At 38.1% G+C, this 14,174-nt stretch overlaps 1 protein-coding gene across 1 annotated transcript; it reads right to left on the reverse strand.

The window, feature by feature from the left end:
- Positions 1-2,443: 2,443 nt before the first annotated feature.
- LOC139848795 (uncharacterized) lies at positions 2,444-6,422 on the reverse strand. Its single transcript, XM_071838490.1, has 5 exons — positions 6,363-6,422; positions 4,424-6,169; positions 3,700-3,907; positions 2,964-2,983; positions 2,444-2,482 (listed from the first exon to the last, which is right to left on the reverse strand). Exons 1-5 carry the CDS (start codon positions 6,420-6,422, stop codon positions 2,444-2,446), a joined length of 2,073 nt encoding a protein of 690 aa, XP_071694591.1.
- Positions 6,423-14,174: the final 7,752 nt, after the last annotated feature.

Consider the following 14,174-nt stretch of genomic DNA (forward strand, 5'->3'; position numbering starts at 1 on the left):
GAATGTATATTTGTATTTTTGTTGCCATTGTGGAGTGCAAGAGCCACTGAAATTGATAGCTTTGCACATTTGCTAGCCTGGAAATTACCTATACCTCCTGTTCTTTGTTATTTGTTTTTTGTTATTTGTTTGTTGTTTTTGTGTTTCATTTAAATTTAATTTTGCCTGAACGATTTTCTTTGTTTTGTAAATGGCACATTTTAAACCTCAGTTTGTCAGTAGTTTCCCCTCTAAACATGTAAGGAAAAAGGCAAAATTAACAAAAGCAACCCATTTCGTGTAACCAAGGGTTATATTGTGTCTTATTTGTTATATCTTTGGTATTCGTTATTTGTTATTTGTTGCATGTGTCAATATTCTGGTGAGCTTTAGTATGTCTTCTGTTTGTCTACAAATTCTGCTACCTTTATTTTGTAAAAAGTGAACTGGAGTTCTGCATTCCTTTTGTTATTGTAGGTGTTTGGGTTTTCCCCATTTGTTAAAGCAGCTGATTTGTAAAGTGAACTGCAGTTTTGCTAGCTTTATAAAGTAGTTCTGATACTTTCATAAAACAGCTCATTTTACTGGCAGTTACCGTTGTTGAGTGTGCAAGTGATTTTCCTCTTTTCGTGCCTTTTCATTCCTCTTTTCGTTCCTGTTTATACTTTCTGACAATTGCCTTGTGTTTGCGCAGACATATCTCCTTTATACCGTGATTCAGGGGACTGTACGGCCGTTTGTATGCAGTGCGAGTGTTTGTTCTGGTGCGCTGGCATAACAAAAACTATTGTATACAGCCACATATAAATTATGTACATACTTAATATATATTTATATTTAGTACCGATTATTTACTTCCTTTTGATAGTATGGCACAAATAACGGCACTGGCACAGCTGATACCGGGTGATAGAGATAGAACAATTTCAGCGAGAATTTATCGCAAGTGGGTTACTTACAGTTATCACAACAAGGCTCCGACCGGTTACTGTTGCATGCTCATCGATGAAATGGTATTCGTATTTTACATCTCTGCTAACCTGTTTTCATCTTTTATTTATATCGTCTGTTTGATGCTCTTTGCATGTTGCAGCACTACCCTATGCTTGTGAATATGCGATACAGTGATAAAGCTTACTTTGACGAGCTTATGCACTTGAACAAGATGTATGTGATAACAAACTTCTCGGTTCATGCTACAACTCGCTGGGAGAAGATATTACCAGGGCCAACGACATTGTCGTTTGATCGCAACACAGTTTTTGAAGACCTTCCATTTGCAGAGTACCCTGACCATTACTTCCAGTTTGTTGCTTACAATCAATTACGCACGCGTGTACCAAACACCACTGTCCTCGCTGGTATGTTTTGCATAATATCTTATGATTTCGATTTAAATGCTTAGACATACATTGATATGGGATATATGTAAACAGACTACATTGGTTGCATTGATCGCCTTGAAGACCCGGTGGTGATTGGAGACGTTAACCGCAAACATCTTATAAGAAAAACAATCGACATTATCAATCTTGAGTAAGCCATTATTTAGGAAAAATAAATAAATATATGCATCGTTTGGGCATTTTCTTTATTTAATTTACAAACTTTTGAATACAACAACATTTACTAAAAAGAATGTGTTGCTAGGAAAAAAACTGAATTGCTTTTCGCAACAAGGTTGTACCGGCGTCGATTATTTTTGACAAACAGCAGCACACATTTTTTCCCTTTTAGTTTTTTTAGTCTCTATTTCTAACTGACAGTTTCACACACAGTTGTGTACAGCGGTGATACAATTTTGTCTACTCTCTGGAACGAGCTTGTAACTTCTTTTGTCTCGGACGCATACGATGCTATGGAAAAACCAGTTGTGTTGGCGGCCAGCTCATGCCGCCCTAAGCTTTACGATGGTATGTAACAATTTTAAACACAAACCTTGTAATTACTACATGAAATTGTTATCTGCCCATTAATAAAATTTGTTTGTGACCATTTGTTGCCTATTTTTTCGCTTTGTTTTGTAAAAGGGGAACTCCAGCTTGGTTGCACCCAGGCAACACATTGTTATTTCAATCCAGCAATACCAAAATTTAACGACGCGATAGACGAGTAAGCATTGTCTTTTAAAGTAGCTACCCGTACAACAACAACAACAACAACAACAATACCCAATCCCATATGAGTGGGGTATGGGGGAGGTGGGATGTAGACAATCCTTCCTCTATCCTAGAATAAAGAGAAATCATTTCTCCACCCCGAGTTAAACACTCACAAGAGCGGAGAAAGTCCTCCCTCTCTCTATTCGACGGGTAAAGAGATTGCTTTCAAGGGGACCTCCGGCCATAAAGAATAAAAAAACATGAAATAAATAGATAAATATATATATATATATATATATATATATATATATATATATATATATATATATATATATATATATAAGGGAAAAAGAAGACGTACCTTAGACAGTAGGGCGAAGCTCCGGACAAAACGAGAGATGCTACAACTAAAAAAACAAAAAACATATATGACCGCAAACAAGCAACCCTAAACACAAACAAACAATCCTAGAAACACAGACCAACAAACATACATACATACATGCATACATACATACATACATACATACATACATACATACATACATACATGCAAACATACATACATACATACATGCATTGCATGCATGCATGCATGCATGCATACAAACATACATACATACATACATACATACATACATACATACATACATACATACATACATACATACATACATACATACATACATACAAGAAACCGTACGTAACCAAACAAAAAACATGAAAACCCGAAACGTACCCGCGAACATACATACAAACAAACATAAACACAGACCCACATACGCATACCAACAAACATACAGAAACATACGTAACAAGCCCGCATAAACAGCAAACACAACAAACAAAAAGCAAACAAAAAAAACAAACAAACAAACATACCCGCAACCACAACCTAATCCCTAAACAAGTAAACAAACAACACACAAAAACATACCCAGTAAAAAGAAGAGGGCCCGTAATAAATAAAGCGCAGAAAAACACGCTACATGACGAAACAAACAAACAAAGACAAACACGTGAAAAACACAATAAAAGAAGACACAAAAACCCAAAACACACAGACCCACTAACACACCAACATACCAAACCTACTCGTTTATTCTAATTCTAGTCCTCCACGCATTCCTATCAGAGGTCATGTCCTCGATCAATAAAAGCTCCTTCAAGTCGAGCTTTATTTTATCCTCCCACCTACGAGTAGGTCTACCCCTTCTCCTTACACCGTCAACCGTGAGTGCCTCGACTCTCCTAACAGGAGCGGTAAGAGGTCGCCTCCTCACATGCCCAAACCATCAGAGCCGTTCTTCTCTTAGCTTGTCGATGATGCTTCCAACTTTCAGGTTCTCCCTGAAAACACTATTTGGAATCATATCCAACATGGTTTTACCGCATGTCCACCTAAGCATCCTCATCTCTGCCACCTCCATCCTTCTCTCTTGCGCCTTCGTCATTGGCCAACACTCTGATCCGTATAACATGGCAGGTCTAATTGCCACCTTGAAGATTTTCCCTTTCAGCTTAAGGGGGATCTTCTTGTCGCATAAGACTCCAGTCACTGCTCTCCACTTCACCCACCCTACTTTTATACAGTGCGACACGTCTTCATCTATCCTACCTGATTTGTGGAGCATCGAGCCTAGGTATCTAAACGAGATTTGTGGGTGCAAGATTTGGTCTCCAATGCAGATGTTCACTCCATCATCTTGTTCATCATCGTTCCCATTAAAATCACATCTAAGATATTCCGTCTTTTGTCTACTAATTTGTTGACCGTTACTTTCTAAGGCCACCCTCCATTGCTCCAGTCTTCTGTTAAGCTCCTCCTTAGATTCAGACACAAGGACAATATCATCGGCAAAAATCAAGCACCAAGGGATACACTCTTGTATCCCTCGAGAAAGCTCGTCAAGGATCAAAGCGAAAAGAAAAGGGCTAAGGGCCGATCCCTGATGCAGACCTACTTCAATAGGAAAAACTTCAGTATTCCCCACCGGCGTTCTAACACGGGACTTCGCCCCTTCGTACATATCCTTGATAGCACTAATATATCTACTCGAGATACTTCTATCATATAGGGTCTTCCAGATTAAGTTTCGTGGGACGCAATCGTAAGCCTTTTCCATGTCTAAGAAAACCATCTCTAAGTTCTTTTGCTTTTCTCTATACCTCTCCATAAGGTTCCTAATAATATGAATTGCCTCTATCGAAGAGCGCCCTGGAATGAAACCAAATTGGTTCTCTGACACGTTCGTTTCGCGTCTAAGTCTAGTCTCAATCACTCTCTCCCAAAGCTTCATAGTATGGCAAAGTAATTTTATGCCTCTATAGTTACTGCAAACTTGAGCATCCCCCTTGTTCTTATAGATGGGAATAGTCTCGCTCAGTCTCCATTCCATAGGCATTTTAGAGCTTCGAAACGTCTTGTTGAAAATGCAAGTCAACCACCTAACACCATCGTCACCAAGGCACCACCACGCCTCAATGGGGATCTGGTCCGGTCCCACAGATTTATTTCTCCCCATCTTACGTAGTGCCGATCTTACTTCCTCTTGGTTGATCCTCTCATAATCCATGTTGTTCTGAGATTGTTCTATATCACGGTCTTGCAGATCTCCGTGATGCTCGGGTCTGCCCCCGACGAAAAGAGATGCGAAATACCCTTCCCATATTTTCCTAATTTCATCGTCCTTTACTAGAGTTTGACCAACTTCATTTTTGATAAACTTAATATTATCTAGATCCCTGCGCCTTCGCTCCCGTGCTTTGGCTATCCTGTAGATATCATTTGCTCCCTCTTTAGAATCCAGCTTGCTATACAGATCTTCATATGCCTTTTCTTTTGCACGGGCAACAGCCTTCTTAGCTTCTTTTTTGGCTTCTTTATATCTTTCTTCAAACCTAGTTCTATCCGTCGGAGTCCCCTCCTGGCAAGTGATGAGCTCCCTGAACCTTAGTTGCTTACGCGCGACTTTACTTTGAACCTCATCACTATACCACCATGATTCTCTATCAGCCTTACGTCCCCTCGAAGTTCCTACTGCTACACCTAAGGTTTCCTTGGCTACTTCTCTAATGGTGGACGCTAGACAATTCCACATCTGGTCTGCTTCGTCGTGAGATACCATTTCCACTTCTGCATTAATTCTTTCTACAACCAAAGTGTTAAAAGTCTCTGCCTTCTCTCCGTTCAACTTCTTCCATAGGATTTTAGGTTGGGCGGGCCTAACCCTCCTGGTGGCACGTCTCCAAAGAGCCAAATCCATGACCAACAATCTGTGCTGGGAGGAGCATGCCAAGTCAGTCAGGACCTTACAGTCCCCACATGTCCTAAGATCTCCTTTGCGAAGTAACAAATAGTCAATCTGGGTACTATGACCCCCGCTATGGAATGTTGCTAACTGAGCCCCCGTCTTCTTGAAAAACGAATTCGCCACAGCCAAATCGTGAGCAATAGCAAAATAGAGAATAGAGAGCCCTTCCTCATTTCTTACTCCGTACCCAAAACCCCCATGGGCACCCAAATAACCCTCGACATTCGTCCCTATATGACCATTTAGATCTCCCCCAATGATTAATCGATGGTCCGGAGGGCACGTCCTCACAACCTCGTCTAAGGATTCCCAGAAGAGTCTCTTTTCAGCAGATCCAAGACCCGCATGAGGTGTGTAAGCGCTAATGACCGTGTAGGTTACCTCCTGGATTACTAACCTAACCGACATAATCCTATCGCTCCGTCTACTCACATCCACGACATTCTCGTTATAGGGTGGGCCAATCATGATTCCAACACCGTTTCTAGCTACTCTCGATCCCGAGAACCACAACTTGTAATCCTTGATCTTAGCCGCCCCTCGACCCTTCCATCTAGTCTCCTGGACACACAAAATGTCCACTTTACGTTTACGTAAAGTCTCCACTAGTTCATACCGTTTTCCGGTCAAAGTTCCCACATTCCAACTACCTGCTCTAATCTTAACCGGCTTTGCTAACCTACTGCCACTACTAGGCCAAAAAAACCTACCCGCCCTAGAGCTCGAAGGACATGACCTCAAGTAACCATGAGAACGTCTAGAGTCTATCTTATCCTATGAAACGAGAACGATAAAAAAAAGGAATACGAAAAAAAGACAAAATAATAAAAAAAATAATATTAATAATATTAATAAGAAAAAAAAAACAACACTAGTAGGGATAATACAAAGTAACTAAGCAGAAGCAATAAAATCCTAATACTAACAAAAGCAGAAATCGGTAAAATACTCCTAGAACGATACCTACCAAATCAAAAAACAATCCTAATTTAATAAGCAGAACACGCAAAATAAGAGGCAGAAGCATAAGCCAAAAAAACCAATTCAATAAACAATCCTAGAAGTGATAGTAAAATTACGAATAAAACTAAACGTATAATAGAGCAATATAAGTAGAAAAGGAAAATAAGAAGGGACTGAAACGCAAACACAGTCGGGTTCGGTCACGATGCGGTGGTCGGAGTTGCCCGACAGTTGCTGAATCAAAAGCAAAACTTCAAAAGGAAGCGTGGCAATGTTAACGCACCCCTAGGTCGGAAATTGGTCGGAAAATCCCGGAAAATTGTGCCGGAAGACACAAAACCGCCGAGATGGGTTTTAGTGCGTGGCGGCGCGTTAATAGACCAGCGGCGGTAAAACTAGTACGGGTGTGTTCGGAAAATGAATAGGAATAAATTGGTAGCTGTAGCTTGGTCTAGATCTAAGTTAATGAAATTACGTAGGAACATATTATTGAAAACGAAGATCGATTCAATGAGCAAGTTACCTCCGATGACGGTGTCGGTAACGGTGACGGTGACGGTGACGGAGAGATCGGTGATCGGAGGGAAAGTCGGTGTAGATAATAAAATGAGATTAGTGTGTGAGGGAAAGTAGCTACCCGTACCTTTTTACTATATCACTGGTTACTAACTTGCATTGAATATTCATGCAGTCACCGTGCACGCTTCTTGACAAACCCACCATTGATCATCAACTGACAGCGATCACCGGACATGGCAATAGAACGGTTTCGCAACTGATTTGTCGTGCAGGAACTTTTGACCCACAACTTGAACAACTACAGGGTAGGCTTGCTACTGTATACTGCCCAATCTATTTTACCAACTATTTACGTTACCATTAAATCTCTCTCAAACTGACCTAATAATATACGTATAAATTTGCAATTTCTAGAATGTATATTTCACTTGTGAAGGCACGATTGAACAAGTTGGTGGAAACAGAGACTGGTATTACAAAAGTTGCAGCGAATGTTTATTGAAAGTCACGGAGGACATTGACGCTCCCAACAGTTACACATGCCGGGTCCACGGTACCAAAGCTACCTACACACCCACGTAAGAACACCTTGCAACCATAAATTTTCTCCTACGTAACTGCAAACAAACTGACTGCTTTGATGACATGTTTCAGCTACTACTTCAAAACTATCGTCAACGACACATCGAATACTGCATTCTTTACCTTTTTCTCGGAAGCGGGTGATGTAATTGTTGGAACCACTTGCAGTGACCTCGTAACAAACAGAGATTATGATCAGCCTCATGAACTACCACCCATCATAAGAGCCATAGAAGGGCAGACTCACACATTCTAGTTCCACTACAACCCTCAATCAAGGAAAACGCACCCAGAATTCATCGTCACAAGGCTTCTTGACGAAATACCAAACGTAGCGACAAACAATGACACGCCTAACACCTCCACAGAAGTCGAGGACTTAGCAACAGGTTCGCCACCTGCTGAAATGTCCCGTTCTTATTGATTAAAAACGTTCCATATTAATTGATTTCGTTGCGAGGTTTTGACCTCTATATGAGACGTTTTTCAAAGACTGCATTCATTTTTAAAACAAACCATAACCTTTATTTCATAAATAAAGGTTTAAAAAGCTTTACGTAGATTATCAAATAATGATAATCTAAAATATCCTGTTTACACACGACCATTACATAATGGTTTACAATACAAATATGTTACATCGAAATCAGTTTCTTGAATGCAGTTTTTACACAATATCATACAAACATGGACTCCAAATCTTGTCCTTATTTTAGTATGCAACAGCGGAAGCTCTTAATATTCACCTGAGAATAAACATGCTTTAAACGTCAACAAAAATGTTGGTGAGTTATAGGTTTAACCTATATATATCAAATCGTAACAATAGACCACAAGATTTCATATTTCAATACACATCCCATACACAGAGATAAAAATCATTCATATGGTGGACACCTGGTAACCGACATTAACAAGATGCATATATAAGAATATATCCATCATTCCGGGACACCCTTCGGATATGATATAAATTTCGAAGTACTAAATCATCCGGTACTTTGGATGGGGTTTGTTAGGCCCAATAGATCTATCTTTAGGATTCGCGTCAATTAGGGTGTCTGTTCCCTAATTCTTAGATTACCAGACTTAATAAAAAGGGGCATATTCGATTTCGATAATTCAACCATAGAATGTAGTTTCACGTACTTGTGTCTATTTTGTAAATCATTTATAAAACCTGCATGTATTCTCATCCCAAAAATATTAGATTTTAAAAGTGGGACTATAACTCACTTTCACAGATTTTTACTTCGTCGAGAAGTAAGACTTGGCCACTGTTGATTCACGAACCTATAACAATATATACATATATATTAAAGTATGTTCAAAATATATTTACAACACTTTTAATATATTTTGATGTTTTAAGTTTATTAAGTCAGCTGTCCTCGTTAGTAACCTACAACTAGTTGTCCACAGTTAGATGTACAGAAATAAATCGATAAATATTATCTTGAATCAATCCATGACCCAGTGTATACGTATCTCAGTATTGATTACAACTCAAACTATATATATTTTGAAATCAACCTCAACCCTGTATAGCTAACTCCAACATTCACATATAGAGTGTCTATGGTTGTTCCGAAATATATATAGATGTGTCGACATGATAGGTCGAAACATTGTATACGTGTCTATGGTATCTCAAGATTACATAATATACAATACAAGTTTATTAAGTTATGGTTGGAATAGATTTGTTACCAATTTTCACTTAGCTAAAATGAGAAAAATTATCAAATCTTGTTTTACCCATAACTTCTTCATTTTAAATCCGTTTTGAGTGAATCAAATTGCTATGGTTTCATATTTAACTCTATTTTATGAATCTAAACAGAAAAAGTATAGGTTTATAGTCGGAAAAATAAGTTACAAGTCGTTTTTGTAAAGGTAGTCATTTCAGTCGAAAGAACGACGTCTAGATGACCATTTTAGAAAACATACTTCCACTTTGAGTTTAACCATAATTTTTGGATATAGTTTCATGTTCATAATAAAAATCATTTTCTCAGAATAACAACTTTTAAATCAAAGTTTATCATAGTTTTTAATTAACTAACCCAAAACAGCCCGCGGTGTTACTACGACGGCGTAAATCCGGTTTTACGGTGTTTTTCGTGTTTCCAGGTTTTAAATCATTAAGTTAGCATATCATATATATATAGAACATGTGTTTAGTTAATTTTAAAAGTCAAATTAGAAGGATTAACTTTTGTTTGCGAACAAGTTTAGAATTAACTAAACTATGTTTTAGTGATTACGAGTTTAAACCTTCGAATAAGATAGTTTTATATATATGAATCGAATGATGTTATGAATATCATTACTACCTCAAGTTTAATAGTTAAACCTACTGGAAGTGACAAGAAATGATCTAGCTTCAAAGGATCTTGGATGGCTTGAAAGTTCTTGAAGTAGGATCATGACACAAAAACAAGTTCAAGTAAGATTTTTACTCGAATTAAGATAGTTTATAGTTATTGAAATTGAATCAAAGTTTGAATATGAATATTACCTTGAATAAGAAAGATAACCTACTATATATAACAAAGGTTTCTTGATCTTAGATGATTACTTGGAATGCATTAGAAAGCTTGGAAGTAAATTAGTAAACTTGAAGGGATTTTTGAAGTGTTTTTGAAGTGTTCTTCCTATGATGATTATAGCTTGATTCTTGAAGTGATTTTTGATGAAGATGATGATTAACTACTGGAAAAATACATTCATAATAGTGTGTGTGTGTGTTGAGAGAGAATTAGAAAGAGAATTGGAAGTGAAATGGAGTGAATGATGAGTGGTAATTGGTGAGTGGTGAGTGGGGTTAAAAGGAGTTCTAGTTAGTTGACTAGCTCATAGTAGAAGTTAAAATTGATTAGTCATACATGACATAATCAAGAGTGGAATCCCATGCTAGTTCCTATTGGTATATACCCATAGTAAGTACGTTTTGAAGCTGTGTATAATACGGGTAAGAATACGACTAGAATTCTTGATGAAAGAAAAGAATGGGAAAGTAACTGTAACCATTTTCGTTAAGTATGAGTGTTTTGATATATGTCTTGAAGTCTTCCAAAAGTATTTTAATACATCTAAATACACTACATGTGTATACATTTTAACTGAGTCGTTAAGTCATCGTTAGTCGTTACATGTAAGTGTTGTTTTGAAACCTTTAAGTTAACGATCTCAATTAATGTTGTTAACCCATTGTTTATTATATCTAATGAGATGTTAAATTATTATATTATCATGATATTATGATATATTAATATATCTTAATATGATATATATACATTTAAATGTCGTTACAACGATAATCGTTACATATATGTCTCGTTTCGAAATCCTTAAGTTAGTAGTCTTGTTTATATGTATATAACTCATTGTTAATATACTTATGGAGATATTTACTTATCATAATCTAATGTTAACCATATGTATATCCATATATATATCGTCATGTCGTTTTTACAAGTTTTAACGTTCGTGAATAGCCGGTCAACTTGGGTGGTCAATTGTCTATATGAAACATATTTCAATTAATCAAGCCTTAATAAGTTTGATTGCTTAACATGTTGGAAACATTTAATCATGTAAATATCAATCTTAATTAATATATATAAACATGGAAAAGTTCGGGTCACTACAGTACCTACCCGTTAAATAAATTTCGTTCCGAAATTTTAAGCTGTTGAAGGTGTTGACGAATCTTCTGTAAATAGATGCGGGTATTTCTTCTTCATCTGATCTTCATGCTTCCAGGTGAACTCGGGTCCTCTACGAGCATTCCATCGAACCTTAACAATTGGTATCTTGTTTTGCTTAAGTCTTTTAACCTCACGATCCATTATTTCGACGGGTTCTTCGATGAATTGGAGTTTTTCGTTGATTTGGATTTCATCTAACGGAATAGTGAGATCTTCTTTAGCAAAACATTTCTTCAAATTCGAGACGTGGAAAGTGTTATGTACAGCCGCGAGTTGTTGAGGTAACTCAAGTCGGTAAGCTACTAGTCCGACACGATCAATAATCTTGAATGGTCCAATATACCTTGGATTTAATTTCCCTCGTTTACCAAATCGAACAACGCCTTTCCAAGGTGCAACTTTAAGCATGACCATCTCTCCAATTTCAAATTCTATATCTTTTCTTTTAATGTCAGCGTAGCTCTTTTGTCGACTTTGGGCGGTTTTCAACCGTTGTTGAATTTGGATGATCTTCTCGGTAGTTTCTTGTATAATCTCCGGACCCGTAATCTGTCTATCCCCCACTTCACTCCAACAAATCGGAGACCTGCACTTTCTACCATAAAGTGCTTCAAACGGCGCCATCTCAATGCTTGAATGGTAGCTGTTGTTGTAGGAAAATTCTGCTAACGGTAGATGTCGATCCCAACTGTTTCCGAAATCAATAACACATGCTCGTAGCATGTCTTCAAGCGTTTGTATCGTACTTTCGCTCTGCCCATCAGTTTGTGGATGATAGGCAGTACTCATGTCTAGACGAGTTCCTAATGCTTGCTGTAATGTCTGCCAGAATCTTGAAATAAATCTGCCATCCCTATCAGAGATAATAGAGATTGGTATTCCATGTCTGGAGACGACTTCCTTCAAATACAGTCGTGCTAACTTCTCCATCTTGTCATCTTCTCTTATTGGCAGGAAGTGTGCTGATTTGGTGAGACGATCAACTATTACCCAAATAGTATCAAAACCACTTGCAGTCCTTGGCAATTTAGTGATGAAATCCATGGTAATGTTTTCCCATTTCCATTCTGGGATTTCGGGTTGTTGAAGTAGACCTGATGGTTTCTGATGCTCAGCTTTGACCTTAGAACACGTCAAACATTCTCCTACGTATTTAGCAACATCGGCTTTCATACCCGGCCACCAAAAATGTTTCTTGAGATCCTTGTACATCTTCCCCGTTCCAGGATGTATTGAGTATCTGGTTTTATGAGCTTCTCTAAGTACCATTTCTCTCATATCTTTAAATTTTGGTACCCAAATCCTTTCAGCCCTATACCGGGTTCCGTCTTCCCGAATATTAAGATGCTGCTCCGATCCTTTGGGTATTTCATCCTTTAAATTTTCTTCTTTTAAAACTCCTTGTTGCGCCTCCTTTATTTGAGTAGTAAGGTTATTATGAATCATTATATTCATAGATTTTACTCGAATGGGTTCTCTGTCCTTCCTGCTCAAGGCACCGGCTACCACATTTGCCTTCCCCGGGTGGTAACGAATCTCAAAGTCGTAATCATTCAACAATTCAATCCACCTACGCTGCCTCATATTCAGTTGTTTCTGATTAAATATGTGTTGAAGACTTTTGTGGTCGGTATATATAATACTTTTGACCCCATATAAGTAGTGCCTCCAAGTCTTTAATGCAAAAACAACCGCGCCTAATTCCAAATCATGCGTCGTATAATTTTGCTCGTGAATCTTCAATTGTCTAGACACATAAGCAATCACCTTCGTTCGTTGCATTAATACACAACCGAGACCTTGCTTTGATGCGTCACAATAAATCACAAAATCATCATTCCCTTCAGGCAATGACAATATAGGTGCCGTAGTTAGCTTTTTCTTCAATAACTGAAACGCTTTCTCTTGTTCATCCTTCCATTCAAATTTCTTCCCTTTATGCGTTAATGCAGTCAAGGGTTTTGCTATTCTGGAAAAGTCTTGGATGAACCTTCTGTAGTAACCAGCTAGTCCTAAAAACTGGCGTATGTGTTTCAGAGTTTTCGGGGTTTCCCACTTTTCAACAGTTTCTATCTTTGCCGGATCCACCATAATACCTTTTTTGTTCACTATGTGACCGAGGAATTGAACTTCTTCCAACCAAAATGCACACTTTGAAAATTTAGCGTACAATTCTTCCTTCCTCAATACTTCTAACACCTTTCTCAAATGTTCACCGTGTTCTTGGTCATTCTTTGAGTAAATAAGTATGTCATCAATGAAAACAATGACAAACTTGTCAAGGTATGGTCCACACACTCTGTTCATAAGGTCCATGAACACAGCTGGTGCATTAGTTAAACCAAATGGCATAACCATAAACTCGTAATGACCGTAACATGTTCTGAAAGCAGTCTTTGGAATATCATCTTCTTTCACTCGCATTTGATGATACCCGGAACGTAAGTCAATCTTTGAATAAACAGACGAGCCTTGTAGTTGATCAAATAAGTCGTCGATTCTCGGTAGTGGGTAGCGGTTCTTGATGGTAAGTTTGTTCAACTCTCGGTAGTCGATACACAACCTGAATGTACCATCTTTCTTCTTGACAAACAAAATAGGAGCTCCCCACGGTGATGTGCTTGGTCGAATGAAACCATGCTCTAAAAGTTCTTGTAATTGGCTTTGCAGTTCTTTCATCTCGCTGGGTGCGAGTCTGTAAGGAGCACGAGCTATTGGTGCAGCTCCTGGTACAAGATCTATTTGAAATTCAATGGATCGATGTGGGGGTAATCCCGATAATTCTTTCGAAAATACATCGGGAAATTCTTTTGCAACGGGAACATCATTGATGCTCTTTTCTTCAGTTTGTACTTTCTCGACGTGTGCTAGAACAGCATAGCAACCTTTTCTTATTAGTTTTTGTGCCTTCAAATTACTAATAAGATGTAGCTTCGTGTTGCCCTTTTCTCCGTACACCATTAAGGGTTTTCCTTTTTCTCGTATAATGCGAATTGCATTTT

This window comes from Rutidosis leptorrhynchoides, chromosome 5 (genome assembly GCF_046630445.1).
Source record: "Rutidosis leptorrhynchoides isolate AG116_Rl617_1_P2 chromosome 5, CSIRO_AGI_Rlap_v1, whole genome shotgun sequence".
In the NCBI taxonomy this organism is placed as follows: domain Eukaryota; kingdom Viridiplantae; phylum Streptophyta; class Magnoliopsida; order Asterales; family Asteraceae; genus Rutidosis; species Rutidosis leptorrhynchoides.